We start from the raw sequence: 17,379 nt of genomic DNA, 5'->3' as shown, positions 1-17,379 counted from the left end.
AGCCATAATCAAATAATCTTAAGACATAGGAGAAGTAGCTTATTCAGCTGATGGGGTCTACTTTGCCATTCAATGAGGTCATGGCTGATCTGATAATCCTCTACTCCATCTTCCTGCCTTTTTCCACTGAGTTTTAACTCCCTTACTGATTAAAAATCTGTTAATCACAGCCTTGAACGTACTTTTAATGGTTGACAGCCCTCGTGGTAAAGAATTCCCCAAGTTCACTTGCCTGCGAGAAGAAATTTCTCCTCCTCTCCATCTTCAGTGGGTGACCCTTTATTCAGAAATTATTCCCTCTGGCCACGAAGAAACAATCTTTCTGTACGACCCCCTCAAGTCGCCCCTCATTCTTAACTCCATTCACTACAGGCCCAGTCTACTGAATGCTTCCTCATACAGCAGTCCCTCAATACTCACGATGAGAATCATTACTTTCTCTGGGTTGTCTCCAAAGCTAGTACATCTTGGATTAGGGAACTGCAACTGTTCACAGTATTCCAGTTATGGTCTGACTAGTGCCTCGTATCGCTACTTTTATTCTCCATCTTTGAAATAAAGGCCAACATTTCCATTGACCTCCCTTACTACATGTTAAACTTGCACGTTAGCTTTTTATGGATGAGGATCCCAAATCCCTTTGCTATATTGGTTTCTGCAGTCTTTCTCCATTTAGTGGGATTCAGCTTCTCTATTGTTCCTGCTAAAGTGCATAACCTCACATTTTCCCAGAGTACATTTCATCTGTAAGTTTTTGCCCACTTGCTCAACCTGTCTATATCTGTCTGCAGACTGATATTCTCACCGTTTACCGTCCCATCTGTTTTGGTGTCCTCTGCAAACATGGTGATTAGTGCATTGACTTTTCTCATCCAGGTCAATAACATATATTGTAAATAATTGTGATCCCAGTGCTGGTCCCTATGGCTCTCCGCTAATTGCCAGTTGCCACCATGAAAGTGTGCCTAATCTCAATTCTGCCTTTTATGATTATAGACTACCTACAACATGCTGGGATCAAAGTAGCCCATTCCATGTCACCTTATTGAACACCTTTTGAAAATCCCTTTATATCATATCCAATACTACTTCTCGATCTAACTAACTTGCTACTTCCTCAAAGAATTCTAATAACTCGGGTGTGATGTCCCCTTCGTGAAGCCAAACTAACTATGCTTGCTCATTATGGTAACTCTAAATCTGGTGCTATTATTTTGTTTATAGCAGACTTGTGACATTTTTCCAGTGTCTTCTCAGGTGCGATGCACCGCTGTATTAAATTGGCTCACTAAGAGCATGAGACAGCAGGAGTAGACCATTCTGCCCAATGTTTTTGTTGTGTTATTCAATATGATCATAGCTGATCTTCAACTCTATGCAGTGGAATGGGTTTCAGCAAGTTGTTGTCATTTGTCCTCTTTGAGTAGTAGTTCTTTGGAACACAAAATTCAAGTTTTTATACTTTTAATAGATATTTTTTAACTGATACTCTTATGGTCCACATGTTGAAGTTTGTAAAAGAATTGTTGAATAAAAATTGTCTTCACTAGACCATGAGACCACGCAACATAAAAGCAAAATTAGGCCTTTCAGCCCATTGTATTACTTCATTCTATCATGGCTGATATTTTCTCAACCCCATTCTTTCTTCTTCCTGTCACCTTTGACCCCCTTACTAATCAAGAACCTATATCTCTGTCTTAAATACTCTCAATGACTTGACTTCCACATTCCTCTGTGGCAATGGGTTCCACAGATTAACCACCCTCTGGCTGAAGAAATTCCTCCTCATCTCAGTTCTAAAGGGGTGTCCTTCACGTTGAGGCTGTGTGCTCAAGTCCTGGTCCCCCCTTCTAGTGAAAACTTCTTCCTAATGTCCATGTTATCCATGCGGCTGAGTATCCTATGTTTCAATCAGGTCATCCCTCACCTTTCTAAATTCCCTCGAATGCAGACCCAGAGACCTCAACTGCTCTTCATATGGCAAGCCCTTCATCCCCGGGATCATTCTTGTAAACCTCTTCTGGTTCTCCTCCAACGCCAGCATGTCCTTCCCTAGATACAGGCACCAAAACTGCTCACAATGTTCCAAATGTAACCCAACAAGAACCTTATGCAGCCTCAGCAGTATATTTCTGCTCTTGTATTCCATCCCGGTTGAAATGGATGTTAACATTGTACATACCTTCCTAACTGCCAACTGAACCTGCATGCTAATCTTGAGAGAATCCTGAACTCGGTCTGCCAAGTCCCTTTGTTCTTCAGATTCCCAAAGCCTTTCCCTGTTTAGAAAATAGTTAATAACAGTGTGTAACCTCACATTTGTTGAGAAAATAATATTCATTTCAACAATAGCCAGGATAGTAAGTCAAACATCATTTAAACTCTGAATAATCCAGATGTTTTACTGTATTTTTCCCTGTCCAAACCTGGAGATGTGCTCTGTTTCTCTGGAATGGAAATAGTTTGATACAATATTAAATAATTTGCTACTGGATTTTCCTTTTGGATACTGATTTTTCTCTGGCATTTCCCTGTTTGCCTCCCTTTTGTCTATCTCCTGTCAGATTGGCTGTTTGCCTACCTTCCATGCTGCATTGTAGCATGTGCTGATGGTTTTGCTGCTGTCTCACTGTCCTTTTCCCAAATGGAATGGAGAGAAATGGCAAATGTGACCAAAGGCATGTTCAAGCGAAAATTAAAATAACAAAGATGCAAAAAGAATTTGTATTTAATGCTTTAGAAATATTTTGCAGTTAGTAAGATACAGGATTTGATTTATTTTGATATTACTTGAAGGATGAATGTTGACCAGGCCATCAGCAAGTTCTCGTGGCCTTGATTGAATAGGACTGTGGCATATTTGCCATTCACTTTGACATATGGAGCTTCAATTGAATGTCATCCTGTCCTCTAGATGACCCCTTTGATACGAGTGCAAAATTAAACTGAAAGTAACGGTGGACTTTGTTATCTGGCATTTGGCTGGGCATTTTGTGCAATCTGCAAACTTTGGAGCATACTGCCTGAAGATGGTACGAAGTCTTTGAATAAGGAACAAATTCATCTAAAAGCTTGCTTATCTATGGGTGGTGTGCTATGCACTGAAACAAAACTATCAAAGAAAGCTATTACAGGTTATGCTGAAAATAAATGTTTTGGTACATGACTGCGATGCAAATAATTGTCTTCTGAAACAGAGAGATGCCATATTTGTCTTCATGGACGGAGATAAGAACTGGGTCACTGACTTAGTGACAAAACATTTGGTGAGAAAATGTCAAGTATGGAAAAAGATCATGTTCAGCCAATGAACTCCACTTGACATTCAAACACAGGATTCGTGTCTAACCTGTTCATTCTCTGTTCTTTAAATAGCCGTCTTTAAGTCTGAAAATTGAAAAGTACTTGGGTGATGATATTAAATACAAGAGGAATGCTTTTATTTTTTTGAAATTTAAAAACCATTGTTACATGCCAAACACTTGCTGAGGAAAACCAGTTGGAAAAAGCTGCATAGCTCTAGAGAGCTGTGTTTCCTACAACTAGGCCTATGTAACCCAAGAACAACATTTGATCTCTGCTTGCACTGTTGCCTGAGTCAGTTAAAATCCCCTTCAAACATCTGATCAATTTGGCTGAAACCTGTGACATACAGAAACAGTGCTGCACTGTTGCAAATGCTGTCTTGTTTGAGTGAGACAGAAAGGATTTTAAACTATTTGGAGAAGAGCAAAAGAGGTCTCTTCATGCCTAGTCACAAGATTAGTATCACAAGGATACCCGATTTTAGGAGGTGGTCTGTGCAGTCAGTGTTCTTGCCTCTCAACAGCAACAACATTTCAGGTTCATCTCATTACCTATGAAAAACATTGGAGCATCTTGAGGTCATAAAAGATGCAATCTGAAATGCAGGCCTTTTCTATTTTGTACATCGGGTTTCCAACTTTAATTGAATTTTTTTTTTACAAAACTTGGATTTACAGAAGTGCTGTAAAGCAAAATTTAAATCCTGCACTCTTATACATAAGATGAAGTTCAGGCAGATGGCCAAAAGCTTAGTCAATGAGGGAGGTTTTAATGAATGTCTTGGCTGAAAGACTGATAGCGATGGTGAAATTTAGAACTGAAGCAGCTCAAAGCATGGCAATAGGTGCAATAGAAGTGCAGATATTATGGGGCTTGGAGAGATGCCAAAGATAGAGGTGAAACCACACAGGAAACCTAGAAGATGAGAAGTAAAGACATTGCTTTAGCAGGAACCATTGTAGGTTAGTGAGGCAGTTTCGACTGGGGCAAACAAATCAGGGCAAAGGCAGCAGAGTTTAACCAAGTTTTTGGAAGATAGAATGCCCAGGTAAATGGGAAAGGTTAGCAATCTAATATACAATGGGTCTGCGTTGTACCTGTGGCAGTCAAGATTCTTTAAGGGTAAAGGTCAACTAAATCAGCCCAAGTTTAATCAAAATATACCAAAACCAAAGACTGATGAAAATCACCTTGAGGGCAAAAAAGTGCTCAACTATAATCACTTAGCTGAAACTTTCTCAAATAATTCACAGAAGTGTTCTTGTTTTATCTCGTTATTCCACAGCAAGCAAGGGCTGAACAGGAAGAAGAGTTCATTAGTAATACATTGTTTAAGAAGATTCAAGCCTTGCAAAAAGAAAAAGAAACTCTGGCTGTAAATTATGAGAAAGAAGAAGAATTTCTCACCAATGAGCTGTCCCGCAAGCTGATGCAGGTAGGCATATCAGTGTTCTAATGTTCCATACTTTGGAGTAAATCTATTTTTTGTACATAAAAATTTTCAATACCCTATGATAAAATAGTTTTTTGAATTAAATCACGGAGTAGAGTGCAGTTAAATAGCAAGTGTTTCAGTCACTCTAGACTCAGAATTTTTTTAACTGAACCTTCAAGCATTTTCACCTTAAGCAAAACAAATTTCTCTTATCCAATTTTTTAAATCAGGTCTGGATATTTGTGTTTAAATCATAAATTAAATCATGGAAGTGCTCATATCTCACTAGTTACGCAAGTTAGGTTTATTTTCCCAGCAGCAAATGCATATTGCTTGAAAGAATACGGCACCAACTGTGTATAAACATGATCTCCTTCCAGTGGTTTGAAAAGCCTAGTCAGCATCCACACTGTCCACAGGAGCACATGCATGTCAGAATTTTTGACAGATTTCCCTTAGAAAATCAGTGTGACATTGTTAAGACAATGTGTCCAGTGCTGTTTTACTGCAAAGTTGTTAATTATTGCAGGCCTGCTCTGTAAAGCTGCTGATTCGGGGGAATTGCATCCAGTCTTTGAGCTACAGGTTCTTTCATTTAGTAGACTAATCATTGGTGCTGTAACTTGCTCCCCATTCTATCTAATCAGTTTCCAGTCTGGTTGTCAAATATTTTGAAACCCAGTACCTTTCAGCAATGCAGTCAACAAAGTCTGGGTTGCAGATAAATTGAATGGTTTATCACGTTATTGAACAATTTTTAGTAGCATAAAAAGAAGTGAAAATGCTGGACTTTGTGTATTACCTTTTGGCTAGGAGAAAGTGAGGACTGCAGATGCTGGAGATCAGAGCTGAAAATGTGTTGCTGGAAAAGCGCAGCAGGTCAGGCAGCATCCAAGGAGCAGGAGAATCGACGTTTCGGGCATGAACCCTTCTTCAGGAAGAAGGGCTCATGCCCGAAACATCGATTCTCCTGCTCCTTGGATGCTGCCTGACCTGCGCTTTTCCAGCAACACATTTTCAGCTGTTACCTTTCGGCTGGCCATTCATTCATTAAAGCTTATATAGCATCAGTTTAGCCTTACGATTCTTTAACCATAGTTCCTCCTATAAATCTTAAGTTGTAAACTTGGCTGCTATACAGCTGGCCATTTCAGGGAAAAGTTTATCTATCATTGTTTCCTACTTGCATTGCTCCTGTCTGTTTTGTTTTAGTTGCAGCATGAAAAGGCTGAACTGGAACAGACACTGGAGCAGGAACAGGAGTTTCAAGTAAACAAATTGATGAAGAAGATCAAAAAGCTGGAGAATGATACTCTTTCCAAGCAATTTACACTTGAACAGGTAACCTTTAACCCTTTTTTAGTATGTTAATAGTTTACTGTTGGCTATGATTTCAGATCCTGTTGTGACATTGGGTATTTGCTGCTTTTTTAAAAACTGCAAATCTGTCCTTTTTGGTTTTCTGCATTGCTGTGATAGTTGCTTAGGATGGGAGTTTCAGAACCTAATGCTCAATTCTCCCTGAAGAGCTGTCCGAATTATGCCATCTTACCTTATGTCAGTCCCTCAGGACCAAGTTGCCTCCCATTCCGATACCTGGACCATTTACACCCTAAAATAGAACGACAGGCATAAAACGAGGCTCTTATTATCACAGTGCCCATGTCTTTACTTTATAGAAACTACCTAATCAATCTCACTCCCCTACTCTTTCCTTATTGACCTGCAAATGTTTCTTTTGTACAAGCCACAAGTTGTAAATGCAGTAACTGATCTAGCTTCTGGCTCTTCGATTTCACGTCTGAAATACCAGCTGAAGTTCCACTGCACCTCCAGGGGTGCTGACAAAAGCACTGTTTTGCTCATTTAATTAGCTGTTGCAGTGTGTCCTTGAGCTCAAGTTCAAACTCTCAATCCTATAGCAGAGCCAGAAAATCTTCCTTACGTACTCATGTTCCTGCAGTGGAACGTCGGTGATTCTTCTCCCTAGAAGGGTGAATAGGTAGCTATGTCCTAAGCCTGCATCCAGGAGGAGTGAAACAAAAGTACTGTTGCCCAATTAAGCATTTTTTTTGTCGCGGCATACTTCTCTCCTTTTGACCAATCACTGACCACAAAAACCTTTAACATTGTCCAGGGAGGAAGGTCTTGGGCCTGAAGAAGCAGCACCAGCTTGTGTTAACATGGCTCATTTTAACCTGGTTAAAATATCCATGGCAGTCAATTGGAATATTATCCAAGAAATTTGACGCCATGCCAACTTGGGTCAAAGTGGTAGGTTTGAAGGAATGTCTTAGAGGAAAAAGGTGGAAGGGAATGTTTTAAAATGGGGGCTTTGCTTAGCAAGGAGCAAACCACTGCTGGATGATCAGGTCTTGCTGAGCATTATGACAGTTTTAGATCAGCTTAAGAGACCCAAAAGGAGCAGTTGAAATCATTAAATCTAGAGGTAATAAAAGCACAGATGAATAAAGGACAGAGTTGGGTGGTGTTTTGGAAGTGGAAACAAGTGCTTATCAGAAGCTCACCTCTACATAAAGTAAAAGTAGAATACTGGGATACTGAAGATTTGAAACTCAACAGGTCTCGCACTATCTTTGGAAAAAGAATCTGAGTAATATTTCAAGTACGTTATGTTGCTCCTTTGGAGCTTGGATATAGAAAGCTGGAGTTATTTAACACTTAAAAGGAAGAGAAAAAGTTTGTTGCTAAAGCATCGAATGGGACAAACAATAAAACTGACCTAGGGACCAGGATAGCTTTGAGATAACATTAAGCTGATGGAGAGAAAGATTGTGTGTATGTGATGGTGATGAATGGCAATGAGTGTGCGTTTCAACATGTGGGGAGAACAGCTATGCAAGGAACTTTGCACGTCTCCGCTACCTGTAATTCTGGGTGGATTCAAAGCACAATGAATGGATCTTCAGATAGAATCCATATGGCTAAGTCAAAGCTGGAGACAGTTACTGGGGAACGGGTTGTGGCTGTGAAAGCAAATATTGGTTAAAAACTTGAACAAACAGTAGGAGGGAAATGCAAAACAGTGAAGGAAGCAAACAGATTAAAATAGAAGCTCCATTAGAGAGAAGAGCAGAACCTCTTGAAACCTCTGGAAGAGAAGTGGCAGCAACCAAACATCAAATCTGACCCAAAGTTGCGAATATATGGTTCCACTTTATCACTTGCTAGGGAGACAGTTACGAATGAGGGAATGGAGTTTGTAGTGGGAACCAAAGGCAATGGATTTGATCATGGTATTTAGTCGAAGGGTATTTGTACTTGTGCAAATGGATGTCTGCGAGCAGCCTGACAATGCCTAAGGCATTGTGGTGATCTTGAACTAGGTGTTATCACTGTAAAAGCTGATGCTGTCTCAAACAACCAACACCAAGTCACAATATAATTACAATTTAAATTGCAGCATTTACAGTACCTTTCTTAGCTGAAAGGCTTTGAAATACTGCAAAATCCTTCATATCATCAAGTAACAAATTAGTTAGGGAGGAGAGAGAATTTCTCCTAGCTTGGAGTTGGAAGACTTCAGGTGTGCTATTGATGAATCAAAATGTTTTTGCTTTTTAATCTCAATTATGATGAACGGATAAGGTTAAGTGACTGAAAGGGTGCTGAGCCAGGACTATGAATGCCAGAATCGAAATTAATCCTTTGCCACGAAAAGGTCAATGTTACGTTGGCTGTCGGACATTCGTATGCCCTGTCTCATGATTCATTTGACCAACAGCATCCACTTTGTTTTACCACCTATAATAGTGGACTACTTAATGTTTGGGGGACATGAGGATTGGGGAGGTCATCTTCAAAAGATGAGGATAGAATATAGTTTTTGTGTATTTCCTCTTTACATTGTTATTTTATGAATTTATCATCTTGATGGTTCACATTTCATTAAGACTAAAATACTTAAAGTGCTTTCATTTTTTCACAGTTGAGACGTGAAAAAATTGACCTTGAGAACACCTTGGAACAAGAACAAGAAGCATTAGTAAATCGATTGTGGAAGAGGATGGACAAACTGGAAGCAGAGAAGCGGTAAGGTTCTTGACTCTAACTGTTGAACTTGTTTTAACTTTTCCATCCATCAAGCCATTGGCAAGCTGATAAATCCAAAATAAGTTTGTTCCAGATGGTGATAGAATGGAGAACTAATTACCAGAGCCATTGTGATAACTAATCTGGTCATCTATTTACAAAGGTAGTTTTAGGTGGTCAGAGTTATCTATGTATCTTTCCTGCCTGCCTCCTCTGCCCACCAAAAAAGAGAATTTTCAAAACTGTGGGATTGGTTGTTATGCAATTATACACGCTTACTCCGCAATTTAACTTAACCCCCGTGGAAAAGTGAAACAAGAACTAAAATTGCTGGAGAGACTGAAGGTCTGGCAGCATCTGCCGAGAGAAAGCAACGTTAATGCTTCAGGTACAGTGACTCTTCAGAATTGTTTTCAGCTTCGAGTTACTGGGCCTGAAACGTTAACTCTGCTTTCTCTCTGCAGATGCTGCCAGACCTGCTGAGTTTTTTCAGCAATTTCTATCTTTTGACGCCTTCATGCTATGTACAAGTTTTAAAGGAAAACATGTCTCACTTTGAAGAATCTTAGTGTGGGCAGTTTTGTTAACATTTTTTTTTGTTGGATCTTGCAGACATTGAGTATTACCGTTTGTTTTAAAGCATTTGAATGGAGCGTCAGAGGCTGAAGGGTGACCTTTATAGAGGTTTATAAAACATTGTGGGGCATGGATAGGATAAATAGACAAGGTCTTTTCTCTGGGGTGGAGGAGTCCAGAACTAGAGGGCATAGGTTTAGGGTGAGAGGGGAAAGATTTAAAAGGGACCTAAGGCGCAACGTTTTCATGCAGAGGGTGGTACGTGTATGGAATAAACTATTAGAGGAAGTGGTGGAGGCTGGTATAATTACAACATTTTAAGTGGCATCTGGATGGGTACATGAATAGGAAGGGGTGAGAGGGATATGGGCCAAGTGTTGGGAAATGGGACTAAATTAGGATATCTAGTCAGTATGAATGAGTTGGACCAAAGGGTCTGATTCCGTGCTGAACATCCCTATCCTGTGTATCTTGTCCATGAAAATTTGAGTGCCTTATTTTTGTTTTTCTGTATACTTAATGAAAGCCTGATTTAAAATAGTTCACGATAACTCATTTCTAAGTATTTCTTAATTTAGTATTTTACAGGAAAAACTAGATCAGCCTGTGTCAGCTCCGCCATCTCCAAGAGACATTTCCATGGAAATAGACTCACCAGAAAATATGATGCGGCATATCAGATTTTTGAAAAACGAGGTAGAGAGGCTAAAGAAACAACTCCGAGCTGCCCAGTTACAGCGTAAGCTCTACCATAAGTTGAAATGTCATGATGGAGACAGGAACACTAATTGTTTCTTTTTGCTGTCAAGTGTTTCTTTAAAATCAATTTAGCCAATAATGATATCATCTACTTGTTGTTAAATTGTGTCTCACTGCTATAGAAAGAAGAATATATTTTCAGGGATTTGCTGGTACAGCAGGTTGGTTTGTCTCCTTTGTAGACTGGACTCAGTCATTCCAGCTCAACAGAGTTAAAGCCTGCAGCCATTTCTCCACTGTCACATGAGACTTGTAGCATAAACCACCTCTAATTTAGCAGTATCTCTCAATGGTCATTTGATCTGGGAACAATGTTCTTTGGTTGTGGTTGTCACTAAATTGAACGAGTCTTTTTAACTCCATGCTAATGATTTGCCTTATTAATACTTGACATTAACACTAGGGTGCCTGAAATGACATTTGTCCCATTCATTTGAGTACAAAGCCTCAGAATAGAATCATAAATTTAGTGCAGTTTCTCATTCATTAATTCCCTTGCCCTGTGTATGCTGAATATTAACACAAATCCAGTCCCTCAGCAGATTCTAAAGAATGAAGATCCATTGGAATTGTGGACAGTGGAGTGGTGTTGTCTCTGGACTAATAATCCAAAGATCCTGACTAATGTTTTCAGAACCTGGGTTCGAATCCATTGCTAATGGTGAAGTTTGAATTTAATTAATAAATTTAGAATTAAAAGCTCGTCTAATGGTGACCATGTACACATTATCAAATGTCATTTAAAAGAAAGTAATCTGTCTCCTTTTAGGGAATGGAATCCGGTTCAGCTACATGGGATTCTAGATCCACGACAATCTGGTTGACTCTTAAACTTGGTATTTCAGAGGATAGCTAAGTTGAAGAGCAATTGGGTATGGGTAACACATCCAGATCTTGTTCAACAACACCCTTGTACCACTAAATAAAGAAGAAAAATACTTAATAAATGTTTTGAATGTCACACTAATGAAGAGCTAGCAAATGGAATTAGAATTGATTTGTCCGGTTGGAACTAATATTATCACTGGTATGGGTGTGAATGGCAGCCTTGTTTTGTTTTACGAAGTTCCTTTTATGCATCAACCATTGATTTCCTTCCTGAAGATCAAATATTCTGATCACTTGTTAGAATAGATGATTCAGTTCAAGTTCATTAAGGACTCCTGAGAATCCTGTCATTACTGAGGTGGTACTGACCAGTGCTCCATCAGCTTGGTGTTATAGGAGAAATTGCCGTGTGCATGCATGGCAGTAGCTGCAGTTCCTGTTCACAGTTCTGCTTCGATCAACACCATTTACGTCTTTAAACTTGATATTTTGTTCACTTGTTATGTGCCTTTCTTTTTTGTTTTGATGTTCTTGGGTAATTTTCACCTAGTTTCTGTATTGTGCATTGGATCTCTAAATCTCTTAATTTGCCTGCGCCCTCTGAATTTGCTGTCACAATTTGTCACGTGCACAATTTTCTCTTGACCCTTTCCCTTGACCCATTCTGACAGTTTTGCAATTAGTTTTGGAATGTTATGCTGACTTATTATGCTTTTCTCAGTTGCAAACCTTGTGATACAATCAGCTGATACTAACTTCAAAACTTACAGATACGGAGAAAATGGCACAGTATTTAGAAGAGGAACGTCACATGAGGGAAGAGAATCTGAGGCTCCAGCGAAAACTCCAAAGAGAAATGGAAAGGAGAGAGGCCCTTTGCAGACAGTTGTCAGAAAGCGAGTCTAGCTTAGAAATGGATGATGAAAGGTTTGTGTGATGGATGGTGTTTCTCTTGAGATTTCTTTCTATTAGTTAACATGCAATGGAACAATTTAAAAAAAAAAATCCTGGTCAATTTTAATTCTGTTTTTAAAAAGTGTCTTCTGAAATGCATAATGCAATGTGAAAGCAGTGCAATCATTTTTACATTGATGTTTATAGAGTCGTAGAGATGTACAGCACCGAAACAGACCCTTCGGTCCAACCCGTTCATGCCGACCAGATATCCCAATCCAATCGAGTCCCACCTGCCAGCACCCGTCCCATATCCCTCATATACCCATCCAGATGCCTTTTAAATGTTGCAATTTGTACCAGCCTCCACCATTTCCTCTGGCAACTCATTTCATACCCATACTACCCTCTGTGTGGAAAAGGTTGCCTCTTAGGTCTCTTTTATATCTTTCCCCTTTCAACTTAAACCAATGCTCTCTAATTTTGCACTCTTTCACTTGCCACAACCACGAGGAAGAGACTTTGTCTATTTATCCTATCCATGCCCCTCATGATATTATAAACATTTATAGATGCTCCAGGGAAAACAGCCTCTCCCTATAGCTCAAACCCTCCAACTTTGGCAACATCCTTGTAAATCTTTTCTGAACCCTTTCAAGTTTCACAACATCCTTCTGGTAGGAGACCAGAATTGCATGCAATATTCCAACAGTGGCCTAATCAATGTCCTGTGCAGCTGCAACATGACCTCCCAACTCCTGTACTCAATACTTTGACCAATAAAAGAAAGCATACCAAATGCTGCCTTCGGTCTCCTTTCTACCTGCGACTCCACTTTCAAGGAGCTATGAATCTGCACTCCAAGGTCTCTTTGTTCAGCAACATTCCCTAGGACCTTACCATTAAGTGTACAAGTCCTGCTAAGATTTGCTTTTTCCCAAAATGCAGCACCTCTCGCTGATCTAAATTAAACTCCATCTGCCACTTCTCAGCCCTTCGACCATCTGATCAAGATCCCGTTATAATCTGAGGTAACTTTCTTCGCTGTCCACTATGCCTCCAATTTTGGTGTCATCTGCAAACTTATGAACTATACCTCTTATGCTCACACCCAAATTATATAAATGATTAATAGTGGGCCAGCAGCGATCCTTGGGGCACTCCACTGGTCACAGGCCTCCTGTTTGAAAAAGCCCCTCCACCACCACCCTCGTCTTCCACCTTGGAGCCAGTTTGGTATCCAAATGGCTAGTTCTCCCTGTATGCCATGAGATGTAACCTTTTGGACCAGTCTCCCATGGGGAACCTTGTCAAATGCCTTACAGAAGTCCATATAAATCACGTCTACCGCTCTGCACTCATCAATCCTCTTTGTTACTTCTTCAAAAAACCCAATCAAGTTTGAGACAAGACTTCCCATGCACAAAGCCATGTTAACTATCCCTAATCAGTCCTTACCTTTCCAAATATGTGTAAATTCTGTCCCTCCGGATTCCCTCCAACAACTTGCCTACCATCAACATGAGGCTCACTGGTCTATAGTTCCCTGGCTTGACCTTGCCACCCTTAAACAGTGGTGCCACGTGAGCCAACCTCCAGTCATTTGGCAGCTCACCTTTGACTATCGATGATACAAATATCTCGGCAATCACTTCCCTAGCTTCCCACAGAGTTGTAGGGTACACCTGATTAGGTCCTGGGGATTTATCCACCTTTGAGTTTTAAGACATCCAGCACTTCCTCCTCTGTAATATGGACATTTTTCAAGATATCACCACTTATTTCCCCATATTCTATATCATCCATGTCCTTTTCCACAGGAAACACTGATGCAAAATACTCATTTAGTATCTCCTGCAGCTCGTCTTGCTGATCTTTGAGGGGCCCTATTCTCTCCCTAGTTACCCTTTTGTCCTTAGTGTATTTGTAAAAACCCCTTGGATTCTGTTTAACTCTATTTGCTAAAGCTATCTCATATCCCCTTTTTGCCCTCCTTTATATTCTTCAGAAGATTCATTTGATCTATCTTGTCTATACCTGACACATGCTTCCTTCTTTTTCTTAACCAAACTCTCAATTTCTTTAGTCATCCAGCATTCTCTGTATCTACCAGCCTTTCCTTTCACCCTAATGGGAGTATACTACCTCTGGACTCTCGTTATCTCATTCTTGAAGGCTTCCCATTTTCCAGCCATACCTTTTACCTGTGAACATCTGCCTCCAATCAGCTTCTGAGAGTTCTTGCCTAATACCGTCAAGATTATCATTCTTCCAATTTAAAACTTCAACTTTTGGATCTGGTCTATTCTTTTCCATCACTATTTTAAAAGGAACAGAATTATGGTCGCTGGCCCCAAAGTGCTCCCCCACTGACACTTCTGTCACCTTCTCAAGTAGGTACATCCACATACTGAATCAGAACGTTTTCTTGTGCACACTTAACAAATTCCTCTCCATCAAACCCTTAACAGTATAGCAGTTCCAGTCTATGTTTGGAAAGTTAAAATCCTCGACCATAACCACCCTATTATTCTTACAGACAACTGAGATCTCCTTACAAATTTGTTTCTCTATTTCCCTCTGACTATTAGGGGGTCTACAATACAAACCCAGTAAGGTGATCACCCCTTTCTTATTTCTCAGTTCAACCCAAATAACTTCCCTGGGTGTATTTCTGGGAATATCCTCCCTCAGTCCAGCTGTAATGCCTTCCCATATCAAAACCTCCAATCCCCCTCCTCTCTTGCCTCCCTTTCTGGTAGCAATTGTATCCTGGAGCAATTAAGCTACCAATCTTGTCCATTGCTGAGCCACGCTTCTGGAATTGCTATGATATCCCAGTCCCATGTTCCTAATCATGCCCTGAGTTTATCTGCCTGTTAGGCCTGTTGCATTGAAATAAATGCAGTTTAATTTATCAGTGTGATGTTGTTCTCTGCTTTGGCCCTGCCTGCCCTGACTGTTTTGACTCACTTCTGTCTCAACTGTACCAGTGTCCGATTGATCACTTTCCTCACTGTCTCCCTGGTTCTCCCCCCCCCCCACCAAAAAAATTTGTAATGTAAATCTCCCTGCCAGTATATTTGTCCCCTTCCAATTCAGGTGCAAACCGTCCTCCTTATACAGTTCACTTCTACCCCAGAAGAGATTCCAATGATCCAAAAAGTGAACCCTTCTCCCATACACCAGCTCTTCAGCCATGCATTCATATGCTCTATCCTCCTATTCCCACCCTCGTTAGCTCATCGCACCGGGAGTAATCTAGATATTACTACTCTCGCGGATCTCCCTTTTTAGATTCCTGCCTAACTTTCTATATTCTCCCTTCAGAATCTCATCCGTTTTCCTTCCTATGTCATTGGTTCCAGTGTGTATAATGATCTCCTGCTGGTTCCTCTCCCCTTTGAGAACATTCTGCACCCACTCTGAGATATCCTTGATCCTGGCACCAGGGAGGCCACACCATTCTGATTTTTCGCTGCTGGCCACAGAAGTATCTGTCTGTGCCTCTGACGAGAGAGTCCCCAAACACAGTGGATCTCTTGGAACCTGACGGTACCCCTCATTGCATTAGAGCCAGTCTTGATACCAGAACCTTGGTTGTTTGTGCTACATCCCCGAGAATCCAGCATCCCCTACAATTTCCAAAACAGCATACTTGTTTGAGATGAAGATAGCCACAGAAGACTCCTGCACGACCTACCTACTTCTGTTATCTTTCCTGGAGTTAAACCATCTGTGACTGTGTATCTGCAACTTTTCTCCCTTCCTTTAACGACCATCCATCACATCCCTTGTTGTTGTAAATTCCTCACTGCCTCTAACTGTCTCTTCAACCGATCCATTCAATCTGATAGGATTCACAACCTACGGCATTTATTGCAGATATAATCCTAACACGTAAACTCTCCCTAAACTCCCACATCCAACAAGAGGAGCATATCACTCTGCTAAAGTCCATTTTTGCTTCTTACAATCTACAGACCCAGAAAATAATGCTATCTTGTTCTTCTACAAAACACTGCTCCAGGCTAACTTAATACTTATGGCATTTTTTTAAGTTTAATCAAGAGACATGTTCTGTGCTGTGACCTCTTCCAAACAGATAATATTCTTCCACGATTAGCTGTGAACTTCACTGTTTGTTAATCTTCCCAGACAAGCTCCGATGCACAGCAAAGGCAGTAATTGCGCAGGTTCTCTGCTGTGCCAGTTGGAGTGTTTGTCTCTCCCTGTTTCGCCCCGTCTCGCGCTTTCGCCCCCCCCCCCCGCTCTTTCGCGCCCCCCCCCTCCGCTCTTTCGCCCCTCCACGCGCTCGTGCCCCCCCCCCCCGTGCTCTCGCGCCCCTCCGCGCTCGCGCTCGCCCCCCCTCCCGCCCTGCCCTCTCCTGCCCCGCGCTGACCATGTGCTGTTCCTCTCCCTTTGACTTTTTTCTTCTTCAAAGTTCCAAAACAATGCAACAGCATTATAAAACAGTCACTGTGGTTCGTACAATTCGAGGAAATCACCTCCAACACCTAAAAAGAGCCACCTGTTACAGCCAGAAATTCTTCCTCTCCTCCATCTTGGACTACCCAGAATCCTTTCCTTTCCTTTCTGTAAGTTGATAGTAAATGTGATGAAAATTGACCTAGTTCCAATATCCATCCAGTGTTTGATGTGGTCTCTTCCCAGTCCACAGCACTGAATTGTAATCGTCATTTTGATGACTGACGTGCTGTATGCTTGTCCTAGTTCACTTCCTGGTATCCTCTCAGCCATTTAGCTGATTGTTGCATCCTCTTCTCCACAATCCATTTCCATGATACTGGCCCATCACAACTTGTCAATCACGTTGAAAATATTACATGTGCAGGAGCTTCACCTCCCATTTCTACACATTTGCTTCTGCTTTTTGGACCCATTTAATTACCATTCTGCATTAAAGTTAGATAATTTGAAGCAGCCTCTAAATCCCAGCTTTCAACCTTGATTAATTCTAGAGAAGTTACAGCGCTTTCCTTTTAGCATTGTTACGTAGCTGAGTGTAAATATTTTTCCTTTAATTGACAAGCATTTGTTCTCCAGTTCCTACCTGCACGCTACTAATGTGGATATTAGATTCCCTACAGTGTGGAAGCCGGCCCTTTGGCCCAACAAGTCCAAACTGACCCTCCGAAGAGCAACCCACCCAGACCTATTTCCCTCTTACTCATGCCCCTAACACTATGGGCAATTTAACATGGCCAATTCACCTAATTTGCATGTCTTTGGACTGTGGGAGGAAACTGGAGCACCCGGAGGAAACCCACACAGACACTGGGAGAATGTACAAACTCCACACAGACAGTCACCCGAGGCTGGAATCGAACATGGGATCCTGGTGCTGTGAGGCAGCAGTGCTAACCACTGAGCCACCATACCGCCCATAGTTGATCAAACTTGTTTGGATTTAGAAGCTGGTTTTGGCTTTAGTCTCCTGGAGTCAGCTTATTGCTTTTTACGGTCCTGTGGGCATTTTGAGTCTTTGCTCATTTTGAAGGCAT

The 17,379-nt window shown here is 41.0% G+C and overlaps 1 protein-coding gene across 1 annotated transcript in view; it reads left to right on the top strand.

The window, feature by feature from the left end:
- The window catches only part of ccdc6b (coiled-coil domain containing 6b), a 68,699-nt gene that overhangs the window by 35,702 nt on the left and 15,618 nt on the right, over positions 1 to 17,379 (top strand). The window contains exons 2-6 of the mRNA XM_072557879.1: positions 4,595 to 4,744; positions 5,957 to 6,085; positions 8,694 to 8,797; positions 9,952 to 10,112; positions 11,731 to 11,887. Coding sequence (XP_072413980.1) covers positions 4,595 to 4,744; positions 5,957 to 6,085; positions 8,694 to 8,797; positions 9,952 to 10,112; positions 11,731 to 11,887 — 701 coding nt within the window. The remainder of the gene's footprint in view (positions 1 to 4,594; positions 4,745 to 5,956; positions 6,086 to 8,693; positions 8,798 to 9,951; positions 10,113 to 11,730; positions 11,888 to 17,379) is intronic.

Source organism: Chiloscyllium punctatum, chromosome 38 (genome assembly GCF_047496795.1).
Source record: "Chiloscyllium punctatum isolate Juve2018m chromosome 38, sChiPun1.3, whole genome shotgun sequence".
NCBI classification, from domain to species: domain Eukaryota; kingdom Metazoa; phylum Chordata; class Chondrichthyes; order Orectolobiformes; family Hemiscylliidae; genus Chiloscyllium; species Chiloscyllium punctatum.
This window is presented reverse-complemented; position numbering and strand designations above follow the sequence as displayed.